Source organism: Gymnoscopelus braueri (genome assembly GCF_963280865.1).
Source record: "Gymnoscopelus braueri genome assembly, chromosome: 8".
NCBI classification, from domain to species: domain Eukaryota; kingdom Metazoa; phylum Chordata; class Actinopteri; order Myctophiformes; family Myctophidae; genus Gymnoscopelus; species Gymnoscopelus braueri.
The window spans coordinates 15,501,785-15,519,017 of record NC_137609.1 but is presented as its reverse complement, the minus strand read 5'-3'; the positions used below and the strand labels follow the sequence as shown (position 1 = coordinate 15,519,017).

Genomic DNA, 17,233 nt, shown 5'->3' with positions numbered 1-17,233 from the left:
GTAACTAGAAAGTGCAATTTGTGCTATTTTTCACAGTGTAAGTTAGGAATTGGTATTGTGACTCGATTCACGATCCATGGAGTTTGCAGTGAAATGCTAGTCACACCTTCATATGTATCTCCCATAATGAAGGCAGTTGTTTGTCTAAGAAGAGACATTGTCAAATTTCTAATAGCAAACAAGCCAACCTTTCACACAGGTGTGATTTTGAATAATGTTTTATGTTGACACTCGCACAGTACATTTTGTAATAGCAAATATGACAAGATTGTTGTACTGTGCAGCCATGACTAAAACCATTATTTAGTCATTGCTTGTTGCTAATATAAACTAAACAAAAATTGTGGAGGGGAACCGAGGCTGTGAAATGCTGTCATTTCTATTGATGCTTACATGAAGCTACCATGACCGATGCAGCAGAAGTAGGTCAACAGTTGTATTGTGTAACAGGCCCCAAACGCCCTCTTGGTAGCCCTGCACACTGTATGTTCTATGCATGACTGATCTGGTTTTATTCATACGATACTGCCACGACGTTTCAGAACATGCCCTAGTCACAGGAAAATGGGTCAGTGGAACGTTATAGTAACTGGCAGCTAGCCATCTTTACAGCGGCTGTTACCGGGTAGAAGACGTATCTATTTCAATCAGGATGAGAATGCATTCAGTCAGTGACACAGTTTTTACACAAACACTATAGACTACAGGTTGTTATGGGTTTGGGGAAAAATCTTGTGCTCTCTAATTCTGGTGTTTTTCCTGCCTGTGCGTCATTGTGTTTATACCCTTGCAACAAGCCTGTTGTGAAATGAGGAACAGAAATTTACTGGTTGACAAAAGCTTGTGTTACATAATTAAGAGAATCGGCAGCAGATTTGAGGCTCATCCAGGCTCATCCGTCTTGATCACATGACTTTAGAGACCATGTGTACCGATTTGTGTGAAATTTGGATAAAATCTGAAGGCTTAATATCAAAAAATTGGTTTTACGTAAGTCGGCCTCCTGGTGGCGCTATAAAAGTCAGATGTGAAAAATGCAGGGCCTCTAGAGAGTGCGCAGTGCTGTTATAGGTAAAAACACGAATCGGCCTGTTATAGCGCCACCATGAGGCTGATTTGAAAAAATGTCAGGTGGCATTTCTTCCTCGGGCTAGTGGGAATGTGCGTGCAAAATTTCACGGTAATCACACGCTGTTTCATGATTTGAGTACTCCTGCAAACCTTCGAAGCCAATATTAGCCAATCAGGATGGAATATGAAAAATCTGAAAGACACGTTTCGTTTAATGGCTATAGAGATAGTGTGTACCGATTTGTGGGATTTTTGGACAAAATCTGGAGTACTGTCTAAAAACGTGTTTTGCACAAATCGGCCTCCTGGTGGTGCTATAAAAGGCCCATGTGAACAAGGGAACCAGGAGACCTGGTACTGCCAGACCCCTAGTGGTTGAAATCTGAATGGCCGGACTTCGCATGACGTGTGTGCAGAGGAAAAGAGGGACAGACCGACCGACCGACCGACAAAGCCTCATGTAGGCCGACCCCCTGGGTCTGGCAAAAATGTGGGGCAGAGGTTCTGCTCTGGCATCCAGGGAGTGTGTGTGCACAGTTTCGCTGCGATCAAGCCAACGGTGCCGGAGATTAGCTGTATACAGACAGAATGATACAGGGACGGACGGACGGACAGGGGGCAAAACATACTCTCGCCATGCCTTTCGGCCTGGCGGAGACAATGAGGCTGTGATACTTAATGGCGGTAGAAAGACAACCAGGCATGGTCTTGTTTGAAAGCTCCTTATTTTGACTTGGAAGATAAGAGGTGGGCAGTTAGGATGTTGTTTCTGACTGTGGAGGCTTGTGTGCCTCATTATTCCGCCTTGGAACACACTGTTCTTGGCTCTAGTTCCTGGCTTCAGTTCAGCTACATTCCCTCCATTCATTGTGCTGAAAGAAACCAGAGAGCAGGAGGTTGACGGAGAGAGGCATAGACACTGTTTTGAAAACTGGTTGCTCTGATGTATTGTCTACTTACACATTATGGTGGGCAAAATAGAGAGGGATTCAATCTCTTTGGATTGCATTCTATCCAAGGTTTTTGTTGTCATGTCTACAGTAGCCTGGCGTAGACAGACTATATCACTGCGTGGATATGAGTCTGGTGCTTCCATGAGGACGTTTTTTTCCCCAAGGGGCGGGATCAAAACAATGGCCCTCGACGCAATTGGTTAGACCTACAACCTACTACCAATTACAGTCTCCCATATTGGAATATGATTGGTCACACACGTCTTCTGGAGCAGGAAATGGATTCTCTATGGAGCGGTGCCAGACCCAAATCGCAGAGGGCAATTTTTTTTTGCACTCGCAGATTCGTCTGGTCCCAGGCTATGTCTACAGCACTACAGCTGTTTTAAACTTGCAGGCAGTAAAATTATTGTGCTTTGAGCCTCCTCAACAGTGTGAGAAAATACAATAACATTAAAGAAAAGTCGGAACAAAAGCAGGGTGGCAAAACAAAAAGTGCAAATATCATATTTGACTGCAACATAGTAATCTAAATGGGTAGTCCTATTATATATAATATACACTGTACAGTATATACAAGTCACAAACGTGGCTGAGTTTATGGCCATGTACTATATATATATATGTAGATTGTATAGGACTATACCTTGAGATAGGAGAATTTTGCTCTCCTTTCTGCGATCTGCTTGCTAATTAAAAAAAAAAATCTGATTGCTGAAGCAGATATTGCTAATAAAAAGGCAAAATGAGTTTGAAAACCTCTCAGAGACCATGTGACCTTCTTTTCAGCTGGATGTCTCTGAAGTTGAAGTTGGCGTTGATTTGATTTTCATTACCTAGATGCTAAATTGGTCACAAGCCTTCTCTGAAATGCTAGGAGACAACAAGGAAGGAAACAAAACAAGCTTTAGAACTCTATTCCTCAACTGTTCGAAGCAGTATAATAGCAGTATTTATTGGAAGCTGCAGTAAGACGTCATATTCATTCAAACACAGGTAAAACAGGTACAAATAATAAAGATTTGAGTCATTTTTTTCTGCAAATAAGCTTCAATGTCAACAACTGAAAACATTCAGTCAGATGGAAAGCATATTTAATACAAAATAAATTTACTTGATTTAAGGACAACAAATAATATGGATACAAACTAAGTACAGTAACCCCACCCACACATAACATAAAGCATTTAGAAACCCCATCCATCCACACGTTCACATGATACAGCATTTATTATGTCTCCACAAAACATTCAGCCACACAAGATACAACCACAGCAGCTTCAAATTTCATGTTTTCCACATTGACAGAATACTAACTATACATTCCCCTATGCATCAAATAGCACTCGATTTACCACATGAACTCTAGCATCCCTATTCTGGGCATGTCATAATAGGCAAACATTCGGCGAAAACCTACAATTTGAGCTTTTGGATCACTATTTTTGACAAAGGTGGCGTAGACTGTAGGGGGAAAAAGGAGGGGACTACAGTAAGTATCTATAGACACCTTGGGGACCCCAGTCAATAAAGTATACAGGGTTTAAGTGGTTAAACGTACCAGGAAATCCTCTGAATACGCTTTATGCTTGAGTGTCCGTATTTAGAGGCATCTAAAGTTTACATTTTGCCTTTGTATATCTCTTATGCAAGTATCACTTGATATCTTTGAATGTAACCTTATGTAATGACTGTGCAGTTGATAATTACGTCCCTGTTGGCAGCATAAGATGTGTTGTCCATAGGTTTTCAAAGTGGGAGTCCATAGGTTGGAAAGGATAGAAAAATGAAGAAATAAAAACAAATTCATAAGAAAAATAATAATATCTAGATACAAATGATTTAAATTCAAATTCAGTTCATACCAATTTACAATGCCAGTTGAACCATGCCATTATTGTCAAAAATGTGCAAAAATAGCTAAACTAGCCAATCTACAAGCTTACAGTTTGGATATTTTATTGAGCCACAGCCAGAGGCTATGGCTATTTGGCGGTCCTTGGTATGGAAATGTTTCGGAACCCTTGGTATAGACTTTTTATTGTCCAAATAAGGATCCCACCCTGTTTCAGCCTACTGGAAAGCCTAGTGGTGTTAAAAGACGAAAGGGTCATTAGCACAATTTAGAAGAATAACAGACTACCTAGGGCATACAGCATTCTGATTGGCTATGACTTGTCATATTAATATTTGTTGCAGCCACTGACAGTAACGCTGCTAACAAGAACAGACATAACATGAAGAACATGTAGAATCTGGTCATATTATATTACATTATTAGCTTGACACTCAGCCTGAATTTTCATTTCGTTTCACTCCATTATTCAGTCTGAAAACCCTCTCAGTGCAGCCGTTTTCTGAGATGGGGGTGTGGCCAAAGGGGGACTCTTTGGCGATTGGTTCATACTGGATTATCCCGATCCCGATTGGGCCGGGTAGATTTTCACCTGAGAAAACCCTGCCTTTGACAGCGTCACCAGACCCTGAATGCGAGGCTATCGATTCAGGGGCTGGAGCCAGGCTATTACATTATGTCATCGTAACATACAGTATCAGCTTTCAAAGGACCACAATGAAATGGAAATAAGCTCTCAAGCATTTTTGTGTTTTTTGTCGACATCAACAATGCACACATCATACTGTACAATGTACTTGTACAATGCATGATTGAAAGTCCCCTTTCTTTGACTGGAGATCCATAGCTTTGACTGGGGGATGATGCAACATTCACAGTATTGTTGATAAAATCTATATATTCTGTTTTTTGACTTCAGTCCTTGAAGGTAAAGTCTTTAAAATTTTTACCGTGGAGGGGAGGATCTGAAAATTTACTCCCAACAGCCCTGAAATGACATTGACATTAGTATTTTGATTTAGTTGGATTCGTTGGATTTCATTTCACACATGTGGTGTCTTCTTGCATTTAGTGGCATTGAAAATGCAAGCATCTTCCCTGGGTTGTTATCTGCCATTTTAACAGCAATGAGGTCTTAAGGCTGAAATGTTGTTGTTGTGTAATACCGCTGTGCACTAATAAATAATCCAAAAGGTTAAGTTTGAGTGCAGGCTATTGTTACATTGCATAACACTTTGACACTGAGTTCACCATTTCTTCTTTCAATCTACTCTTTTGTCCCTGCAGGGCCACCATGGAGAGCCACCTGGACACTCCGTACAACGTGCCTGATGTGGTTGTCACCATCGCCAATAATGACACAGATTTTGTCATTAGGTGAGTGGCTGAATGTCGATCCAGCACAACCAGTTAGGAGGCTATTTAATTCGCTTGGAATCCTGGATTCAGCAGCTTGAATAAGAAACCTGACACAGCATTTCCCAGTCGAAAGCCTTATCAGAACATGGGTGCTGAAATTGTTTGACTTGCAGGGAAAGGGGCAGTGATTAGCTATCTGATCTCTTCTGTTTGGATAAGTTGAGCTCAGAAGTTAGAAACGGTTGAAAGCTTTTGAGCAGACTGTTGTTTCTGGTCATTGGTCATAGTCTTACAACCCCATCTCTGCAGCCATTAGAGAATTACTAATGAAGAGAGTCCTAGCACTTCTAAGGTATTTAATGACATAGACTCATGGCAGATTAAAACGTTTTAAATCTTTTGAATTATTTTATTTCATATTTTTCTTTCTAAAATGGCAGACCTGCAAGCCCACACGTTGTTTTTGGCTATTTCCGCTTTTTTATTGTACGATGAAGCATAGAGCTTAAGTGGTTAAGTCAGTCAGTGGTTAAGTCACTGTAGTCATCCTACAGTAGAGCTCTTCACAGATCCAAAATGATGGACCCGAACCCTTATGAACCTGTGAAATTCGTTCCGAGATCTCATTGGTTTAGACATTTTCTATAAATGACGGAACCAAAGGGGGCACGGTGGCGCAGTCGGTAGCGTTGTCGCCTCACAGCTAGAAGGTCCTGATGGGTTTGATTCCCACCGCGGATGCTGGGGGCGCTGGAGGCGTGTCCTCAGTGCCCATACCTTAGGTGGGGTTGGCGAAAGGGCCTTTCTGTGTGGAGTTTGCATGTTCTCCCCGTGTCCCTTAGGGTAGGTACCCTCTCAAAAAACATGCAGTAATCCTGGTCTCTGTACTGCCTCCCCCTGGTCAGCCAGGGCGCCTGATGGAGGGGAAAGGAACTGGTTGGAATAACGTGTTCCTTCCACGTAACAACCGGGGAAACTCCCCCCTGTCAGGTGATAATTATAGAAACAAATATTAAATAAAAAATTACGGAACCAAATGGACTTCTAATGTATAGATTGGTCCGCTCTCCCCACTCGATGAACTCAGCTGACAGCCTGGCACACAGCTTTTTCCCCACTTATTTTGCGCTGTAGTAATCTGATCCTAGGTCAGCCTAATCGTCATGCAGCACTTAATGCTTTTCTCTCTTGATAAGTGCTGAGCAAGGGTCTTCCCGGATCCACTCATGTGTTATACATAATGATAAACAGACCCGGGACCGAGAGGTAATAGAATCTGAACCGATCCAGACCCAATTGTCCATAATAAAACACAGACCGGGTGGGTATCGGGTATTATTGTCGAATATTTTTCGTTCGGACCCGTGAAGACCTATCTAGTGCACACATAACTAATTCACTAAGTCAGCAGGTGCCCTCTATACAGGCCAGGTTAAAACCCCTGAGATAATGTTGTCATCGCTCTTCAATCTCATTGTCTGTCAGGATTTCAGACCGTGGTGGCGGCATCCCTCACAATATAGTCGACAAGGTGATGAATTACCACTTCAGCACAGCGGAGGAGAGCAACCAGGACCCCCGCATGAGCAACCTCTTCGACAACATCACCAACAGTGGGCCCCAGTCTGGTCCTATGCATGGGTAAGAGAATGACACTCCGAAGTTGAGAATTCACACATTTTCTCATGTGGTACTATGTTATTGACCTGACGAAGGCCCCAGTGGCCTGAAACCTTGTATACTATATGCCATGGCTCTGCAAAGGGCTAGCCGTCTATGAAGAGGGTCTGTGTGTCCAGAGCTAATCTCGCAAACCGCTGGGCCGATCGGCACCAAATGTTGTATGCACACTGCCACCTCAAATCTTGTGGATCCCAAGATCCACGTGATTTAATTTTCTTTGCAGAAAAATATTAGACTACCTACCTAAGGCAAATACAGCATTCTGATTCTAGCTACGACATGTCACATGGGGCCTTATTAATTCTTGTTGCAGCCACTGTCATTTGTTGACTGTAACACTGCTAACAAGAACAGACATAACGTGAAGAATGTTATTGGCTGTCCTGACCCCAAACACGTTGTATTGGTCGACATCCGCATGCTTACTTGGAATACAGTTATTTTGATCCCAACATGGATGAGGATAGCTAAACTAATGTGGAAATCGCTGTTCAGATCTTTGGGTAGCTCTCTCTTTTATCACCCTACATTTGTTTGCATCCCTGACCTCAAGACTCCATGCTGGATCTTATTCTTTAAGGTGATGTTGATAAAAAAAAAATAGGTAGACAAAAAACTACAACAAAACTTCCACAGAGCTTTTAGAATGAGGCAGAATACAAGTATTGCTTTCCCCCCAAAAAATTGAATTAATAATTGTTCAGATGTTGACGGGTCCAAAATGAATCTTCTTTTTATCTATTTTAAGATGTCTGACATTTGGTTCCCATGGCTTGTGAGCCAATAACATAACGTACCATAACCTAAATCAAAATTCTAAATGAATTCATTGCTCTAACATGAAAGATTCATTACTTGACTAAACTTTGAGTCTAACTCCCTGTCTGACAGGTCTCACTCCACTCGACCATGCAGGATGCACAATGAACTGTATTAACCACTTGAGGTGTTGTGATGTGGAGGCAGGAGGTGTAGTGTGACATCTAGTGGCTGAATGTTATCTGCAGTGGTTTTCAAAGGGCATGTCAAAATCTGAAGGCACGCCTGTATTCACATCCGTGCAAAATATTTATTTTTATTTTTAATGCCAAATAAAAAGTTCTGTAGGCTCTGTAATGGGAAATGAGAGTGCTCATAAAGTGCTTTCATTCATACCTTTTTAATACATCTTTCATTCATCACCTTTTGTATAATTGTATGTACTAGTACTACTCAGGGACCATGCAAATCGGGAAAGATGCAAGTTGGGAATGCATGCCCCACCCTTTATGCAATACCCAGTGTACCTGTTGTCAGAGTACTCTCTGTACCCGTTGTTAGAGTACCCAGTAAGGTACCCATTACCACAGTTCTGTATCCTTAATTCACATTATCATGCGTCTTCTGCAGACCGGTCTGGCCCCAAGTGCTGGGTGGGCGTTTTGCAGAAACCAAAAAGTGGAAGACCCAGCGTCTGCGCTCAGGGGCCTGTGGTTGACAGACGCTGATTGGCTCTTCCACTTTTTGGTTTCTGTAAAACGCCCACCCAGCGCTTGGGGCCAGACAGATCTGCTGAAGATAATGTGAATTACAGTTATGGGAAAAGGCCTACTCGGGATCGATGCAAGTCAGGAACCATATGCAAGTCGGGGACCATGCAAGTTGTTGGGAGTGCATGCCCCACCCATTTATGCAATACCCTGTGCTTGTTGTCAGAGTATCCATTATACCTGTTCTCAGACATACTAAAATCAACTAAATATGGATATGCAGGGTTCTCTGACGTCATGTAGCTGAAGTACAAGGGCATAAGCAAATGGAGTTATATCGTACACGCTTCTACTTGGCACAGCGGCACAAACGTTACGCAAAGCTCCGCTATTCTGTGAAGCTGACAGTTCGGGTTGGCCATTCAGGGAAGCAGGTGCCTAACCCCCCAAAAACAGTGATTTGGTGCGTCCACAGGCAACCAAACAGACAGATTCAGACATCCCTGGCTTTTCGGTTCTCATTGGTCTGAGCGACTGTCAATAAATAATGTGTGGCTGTCACAAAACCCCAAGGCAAACCTGAAATTGTCTCACGGCACATAGTTTGGGAACCACTGATCTATAGTACATTAAATCTACGCTCCAACTTGGTCATGTAACTCTGATGTAATATATTATTTCTTCGCTATTCTGTACAGTATGTTCCGATGATACACCTTGATATTCATGTTGTCCACTATACATTAAATGTTGGATGTCTAAAATCTTAATCCACTTCATAAAACATTTAAAAGTTTGAAAATGTCATTATCATGATGTGTCTTCTGTTGAAATGGAACCGTTGGGGTCAAGTGTTTGAACTTGAAATGAACTCTAAATCCTCTCGCTCCCTGTATGTTTTTGTCTTTGGGATTCTGTAGGTTTGGCTTCGGGCTGCCGACCTCCAGGGCGTACGCTGAGTACTTGGGTGGCTCCTTGTCCATTCAGTCCATGCAGGGCATCGGTACTGACGTGTACCTGCGTTTGCGCCACATCGACGGGAAGGGAGAAAGCTTCCGGGTTTGAAGGCTCCCTGCAACACGGCTCAAAGGGCTCACGTTACTGCCGGCCGGGGTGCATCGAAATTTCCCACCGGGAAGCCACGTTCAAACCTCTCCTGGACTACAAATGAAACGGTCCATGAAGTGAGAGTCTACATGTTGTAAAGAGGCTCACAGATTCAACCCATAACCTTTCCTCTCCTTTTTGCCTTTGAGTCTTTATAAGCCGAGTTGGCTGTGAAGTTGATGTCTCCTGTCATTTTCATTTGTGTCTTTTAGCGCCTCGCATGTCCCCTTGTCACTGTAAGGGTTTTGATAACTTTTTTTGAAGCTTTTAGGCTGTCATGTAAGAGTGCACTGTGTTGAATATCTACATTGTTACTGAAGTTGAAAGTGTAAAACCTGATATATACTTAGTTTTGCATCGTGTCTCGCATTGCAAATGAGTGAGCTTGTGGATTGAATATTTCCGGTGTGAGACAGTAGCGCGCAACCTAGTATAAATTAGGTGTAAAAGAACATTGGCCTTAAATTTGGTTCACCTTTTAACCACTTAAGACCTATTTATACGTTGTTGTACGACATTGTTGCGTGAAAAAGCCAATCTAGAAGATCACAATGTGTCATAATGTGTGAGCTTCTAGATATGCTATTTTCGCAGTTTTTGTGAAAATTCGTCAAGATTTACGCCCAAAAATAGGGACGCCAGCTTGAAAGTGTTGAATAGGCTGTTAATAGTGGAGACTGTCTTCAAGGAGAACACTTCAGCTGGACACTGGACAGAGAGGGACTCTGTGTAAACACTCCTTTAACTGTCTGAATGTCAGTTTACGACAAAGCCGCACTAGAGCTGCATGATCTGTTACTAATGCTGTAGTGTTGCTCCAAATCCTTTTGAAACTTATCAAATATTTCTTTCTTTTTCAAAATATAAGGTCCATATGGACCAACAGTATTGGTTTGTGGCATTAATATACAAAACACAAATCCAAATCTAAGAGCTAGTTATATTGCCACTTTTGTGCCATTTGCCCACAGTGTAGTTTTCACTACACTACAGTGGTATTATGATCGTACTTGGCATTGTGACACTGTCTGGTTTCAGTATCATATCCACCCTGTAATCTAGAAGACCATCTTTCTAATGACCTTGTGGATGGTTACTTTGGAGGAAACTGCCAAAACACCATTTGCTCATTAATAGACTTCTTTTTCACTGACTTTTTGAGAACAAAGGAGATGATGAAAGTCTTTGTTCAGGAGTGTTTTCATCAAGTTCTCAGGCAGAGAAGTGGGATGTTCAGTTGCCTTACTGTGTGGTGCCGGTCCTTTAACCAAATGCAGTTTCACAGCCACTCAATCTATTGTATTTTGTTGTCTGATTCTGTTCACATAAACACATCTGTCAGTTAAGTGTAGGTTTGTTTGCACAATGACTAGATTTTTATTGAATGTGCTCAGCCTTTGCATCAATCCTTGATTTAATATGATTGACAGTTCTCTGAGTGTACCAGAAGTGTTGTATATCTTTTTCGCTGAGTATTTCACATTTCAAATGAATTGCTAATTTTGATTGTTTGCCCTCATCTGGTGGGTGTTTGTGTACCAGATCACATTCCGGGAGGGGTTCAAAAACAGGGTTCCTATGCCGGTCTGGACAGTATGGATTACACCAAGTCCAGGTGTTTAAATATGAAAAAAAAGACATTTGAAAGCTCTGGGAAATGTCTAGAAACTAATAATTATGCTGTTTCACCATCAACACTCCTCTCCATTTTGTTGTACATTCCCCAACCAAAAGATCTTCATGTACTTTTGTCTAAATGCCTCTTTCTGGACCTCATTAACTTTTTTTCAAGGAGTGCCATGAAATTTGGTATGGCACGAATGACATACTGCTTATGTTTCAGTTTTTCATCTTTGCTTTTAAGAGGTTGTGTGTGTTACTAATTTTCAGTTTCTCGTTAGACTAGAGTCAAAGTTGTAACATGATGGCCACTGACTTTAAAAGTTTAAGGCTTGTAATAATTTCATAAAGCTGTATAGAATTCAAGGGGGGGTGCACCATTTGAAGCTATGGAATCTTTCCTGTGAGTATATAATGGCTATGGTGTATCATATGAACTGTAAATAAAGGCCGCAGAAAGCTGGGGACTGACGTCTTAGCTGCAACTTCATTTATGTTTACTGTGTATAATGATTATCAATGTGTGTGTGTTTTTCTTATAAGGTTTTGTTGTGAGACATTTGTATCATGACAACCATAATAGACTCAACTCATGGAGCGCTGGGTGTGCACTGCCCTCTGCTGGCATACAAACACAAATGCATTTGGACCTCGGAACAGTAATTATTTCTGGCAGGGCAGAGATGATGTTTTCACTTGTGTGTGTGTGCGTGTGGAACTCAATTCCTGAATATCGGTCAACTTAAACTATGCTATTTTTGCTAATTGCCAATCTCTCCTTCCAAGTTATGGGATATGTGTGCGAGGCAATGAGTGGAACACAGAGGCGGAAGAACGTTATTTCTTTTAACTATGATAACCCGATACTAAATCTACTATGATGAAAGTCCATTGCCCAAGTTGTCTGTCCGGTGTATGGGATAATATCACCTATCCTCTGCTACAAGTCCACAGTATACACACTGAAATGTAACTTGTAGCCAAGTTCAAGGGTTCCCAAACTTTTCAGGTCGTGACCCCCCCAAAATAATCATATTTGAACTGGGGATCCCCTGCCCTGACAAGCACTATTTTCACAATGTTTGCCTCTTTCTTACCTAATATTGACAATTTAGTATTAGAAAGGTCTTAAAAGTCATTAAATTGTAACTTTAGAAATGTAGATACCCTGTAAACTTATACTGTATGTTGGTTTCTTTACTGTTGAGTGAGAAAACAATGTTGCACATTAAGCTAATAATCTGGGGACCCCCCAAAATAATTTGGGGACCCCCCTGGGGGTCCAGTTTTGGAACCACTGGCCTAGTTAATACTTCATGCGTGTAAAAAAAAAATGGTTTTAGTCTTAAAAAAATTCACACACGCACACGCACACGCACACGCACTCTCCTCACTTATGTCTGATAAAACACTTTTACCACAGGGTGTCACCAAAGCACAGTTTTCATTATTGAAGCAATACAAAGCAAGACTTGTATTGTGCATGGAAGCACACCAACACACCACAACTCACTGAATATGTTCAACTTATGACTGAAATGCCTTCCTTTGAATACTCAATTACTAGAAATTGCAATATAAAAGGCAAATTTGAGCAGGTCCGGTATAATTCTGTGCTATACATTAAATCTGAAATGTGTCCTACCCTAATTTCGAAACCAGGTCTCTCCTGTACGAGAGACCAAATTCCTACAGTTCATCAAGAGGCAGTGGTCCTGCTTGGCCGGGGTTGTTGTTTTATTGCCTCCCCCCACGCTATTGTTTGACACTTGTTGCCCAACGTGAAAATTGAACTTTGGGCTCCCCTCCCACAGCTGCTCCCAAGATCTGTTGAGAGACCTTGGCCTCCCTTACCCATTCTTTCCCACAAATTTTCCAGTCACACTGAAATTAGAGGAATCCAATGGCTTCCTAGTAAATCAAACCATGTTATTTCACTCAACTCAACTTGAACTTATATAACTTATATTGTCATATATCACAGGTGTAAAAAAAATAAGAAAAAGAAAAGTGGGTGAAATTCTTAATTGTACAAGCTCCCATCATTTGCAGTTTCAGGAAAGGGGGGAAATAGACATGAACAGCAAACAGAAAACAGGTCAGAATTTAAGTCTCAAATATTCCTAATATGAGTAGAATAAATAGTAATAAATACATATGGTTAAAAGGAAAACAATGGCATTGGAAGTGAGGCAGTTAAAATAGCAGCAGACATAGTTCATGATATACCTGGTATGGCCTACATAAGGTGCATAATTTAAAGAACAATAGAAATAAAATAACAGATACAGTATAGTAACATAGTCCCTTGGTTCACATCACTCCCCTACTCTGTCTGTCTCTCTCCATTGTACCTGTCAAATAAAGTCTAATAAAAGTAAAAAATCACACCCTGTGTGAAGTGGGCGGTGTCTTGCTAGCTAATCACAATACTGAATGGAGTCAACCAATCATGTACAAAAGATAAATACATTTATTGAAACAATCTTTATGATGGACGAAACCATAACTTTAAAAAAACCAATTTAATGGGGGTTTTTTAAGTTATGGTTTCTTATATAGGGCTATGCACATGTGTCATGTGACACTGGCCAATCACAGTCCTGAATAGATTGTGATTGGCCAATCACAGCGCAGGATAATTGTACAAATTTCCAAACCTCACTTATAGGGGCGGTTTCACCGCCCAAAAATCACACCCAGTGTGAAGTGGGCGGTGTGGTCATCACAGTGGTCATCACAGTGATGGAAGCTCACTTAAAAAAAAATGTTTTTTTGAAGTGCATAGTCCTATTTATCGGTTATTAATGTCATCATGTGTCTCGCTAGCCAATCACAGTGCTGAATAGTCAGCCAATAGAGTCAGCCAATCACAGTACAGCTAGGGGTGTACTAATGAGCCAATCACAGTATAGCAAATGTGTACTAATGAGGTGTTCCAACCCCACTTATAGGGGCGGCTACACCGCCCAAAAATAAACTTTGAATAATGAATAAATAACAAATTAAAAGGAGTGATGCTCTCCATTCTCTCAGTGATTAAATGGTACCCTTGCCTTGCCTTGAGCAACCCCCTTTAATAACCCTCCTACAGAGCTAATTTCTGCCTGACCCTGGAGCCGGCCTAGAAGATGTTTATAATTGTCTGACTGACTCCCCATTGTTGAAACACACGTAGGAACAACAACATATTGTGTGCTCATGCAGAGTGCAAGCAACCTGCGATGTGCTGGTTTCTCATTTCCTTGTTATGCTTCCCAGACAAACAACATGAATAGGTATGCATCTTCATTATACCACAGCCTGTGTAATGTTTTGGCATTTCATATCAAGTAATAGCACAGAAAGTATCCCGCACTTACAACAGACAAAATAGAGACAGGGCTATGGAATGTGCTCACTTGGTCCTATTTTGTGATTAGTTTTTCCAATGGTTTCAGGAAATGTTTTAGTTAGTTGCCTTTTCTTACTGTTGCCTACATACATCTATGACCCCATTTACACCTTGCATTTATGTGATCCGTATCAGGAAAACTGCAAGTGCAAGTAAACTATCCAGATAAGATATTCATATATAGATAACATTTTACTGCAAGATGATGTCTAGGTAATTGCGCCAACGGAGAAGCCAGGTTAATTAGGTTCTTCATGGCAAGATAATCTTATTCACATCTAGATGTTTTGATTCATTTTCAAAAGAATGACTACATTTCCAGTTCACCAGTCCTGCCAATAGAACAGGACAGAACAGAACAGAACAGAACAGAGATTAGATCACATAAAAAGAGGGATGGTTTCCATTTTCGACAGACATTGTTGCACGGTCGTGCTGAACTAGGCTTGTCTAGTCTTGTTTAACACGATCACTCACTGATAAAAGGAGGGAAATGCCAGTGAGTGCAATGACATTTGAGTGTATTTGCATCTAGCTCATGGGCATTCTGATGGATGCACCTCTTAACAGTCTTTTAATCATGAACGTGCCCTCAAAGGAGGGGGAGTTTGTACAATGTCATAAGCCAATAATTCCCAGTTTAACTTACACTTCTCTTGCATTTCAGAATGTCAAATACAAAGAGCGGAATTATGTATTCTGTACACAGGATGCTCTTTAGGCTATCCTTAGGAGAAAGAGCATTTTAGGCAGATTAAAATGTGTCTGCTGACACACAATCGACAGCAGGTCACACAGCCGGTTCTAAGCTCCATTGGTCACATAACACTTTGTAAACAATCTGACAAGGCCTGAGGAGAAGAATCCAGACAAACTGTGGAAAGTGACACCATGGCTTCATTATAGCCGCTTTCCCACAGGGAATCCATAACATTTCTGGATAAAACTAAATAGCAGGCATAGGCAGTGGATAGTCATTCACACATACAAAATGAGACGAATGGCTGCAGGTGATTCCTGAGGAGCAGTGTTGATGAGAGGAGGATTCCATGCAAGGGAAGGCGAACCACACCCATGTTCAAAGTGTGGCTGAGAACAAGAATCTCTGTATCAAGGCACGCCAATGGACCAGTCTGAACTTGGATTTTTAAGTAAAATCAATTACAGTAAATATCACATTTCACACACATTAAGTGTGTGTGCTTCACGTTAAAGGAAAACAAACAAACACAAAATTAAATATATACAAACATACAAATTACAATCTTTTTTTATATGCTCCTGCCCACAAATAAAATAAAATAACATCATAAACCCCATCCATCCATAGCATTATGACCCCTCGCCCCACCCTCTACAAGAACTCATACATACACCCACGCAGGATACAGATACAGAAAAGCCTTTTGAATTCTGGTGCTTTTGTCCCAGTGTTGAATCTTCTGTAAGGGCTCTGGTGTGGTGAAGGATGACAAAAGAGTAACCACTTGACTGCACAGATGTGCTCTTCTCCTACAAAAGGTTGCAGTTGGGAAGAAGCCTGCCTGGTTGTTCCCACAAAATGGATTTCACAGTCAAGGAGACCAAAGGGACACTGGTAAAGTGGTTGTTGGAACATGCACAAGGCTTGACCCACAGCCCAGTATCTGAACGTAAACATAACTAATACAGTACTTAATCACTCTTAGATCACTTTCAAACTGGCGTCCCCGTTTTAGGCATGTCGTTATAGGCATTAACAATCACATTTTCAAAATTAGCAACGCATAATGCGTTGTGAGCTTGTAGATAAGTTGCTATTATCACCGCAGGACACCATCGTACAACAAAGTATAAAATAAGTGGGTAAGCTATGAAAGCATGTTTCTGACACCATGTGTATCCTTTATCAACATAAGGCCCAATACAGGATGTCACTGAAGTACATACTCATGTCATGTGCTTGTTAGAACAGCATGTTTTCTGTCTATTCTTACTCTATCATGCCTACTTTTCTGTATCAGTCATGACTCATATATATTATATATATGTGCCTGAAAGAATGCTACACTTGTGCCACCAGTTGGGAGAGTTGGTGGCAATAGGGCCACCATTGCAAAAGTTGACGACTTCACCCGTTTTCAACTTAATATAATGGTCCTCACTAATGCTCATGCTAACACTGTATGGTACCATTTTTTTCCGACTATGTCTGTCTCAGAGGGCTGAGGACAGTTCAGAAACCTGCCTACCAGTGACGTCGTTAGGCAGGTTGTTTCAAATAAGATTACATTTTTAAAATGTTTTTTTATTAACATGAGAACAATGGCAGGAATAGAAAGCCTGCAGTTTCTAATGGCTTTGGATTCCCCATCTATCATGTCACTGGTAGGCGGGTTACTGAACTGTCCACAGCCCTCCTCTGCGACACAGAACGAGTACACAGAAATGGTGTCATTTTATAATGAGATTAGTGAGGACCAATTATATGAGGATGGGTTGGAAATGGGTGAAGTCATCCTTCAAAGTTAAAATCCTCAAAATAAGACAAGGTGGAGTGAAAAGACGGTAAAAAGGACAGAAGAGGAAATGGATTTAATATAATTAAGTTGTAAAAGCATGCATCAGCTTTGATTAATGTTGAGCACAAAATGATCACAAGGTGGGATATTTAAAAAAGTTGTAGGTCAATCTGTGAGTGGCATACAGACCATTGATGTACAGGCTATCCAATGAACAGCAG

At 41.2% G+C, this 17,233-nt stretch overlaps 1 protein-coding gene across 1 annotated transcript in view; it reads left to right on the top strand.

The window, feature by feature from the left end:
* bckdk (branched chain ketoacid dehydrogenase kinase) overlaps positions 1 to 11,607 on the top strand; it is a 28,450-nt gene extending 16,843 nt beyond the window's left edge. The window contains exons 9-11 of the mRNA XM_080436392.1: positions 5,167 to 5,256; positions 6,724 to 6,879; positions 9,311 to 11,607. Of these exons, the coding sequence (XP_080292518.1) occupies positions 5,167 to 5,256; positions 6,724 to 6,879; positions 9,311 to 9,455 (391 nt within the window). The 3' untranslated portion in view covers positions 9,456 to 11,607. The remainder of the gene's footprint in view (positions 1 to 5,166; positions 5,257 to 6,723; positions 6,880 to 9,310) is intronic.
* The last annotated feature ends 5,626 nt before the right edge of the window (positions 11,608 to 17,233 follow it).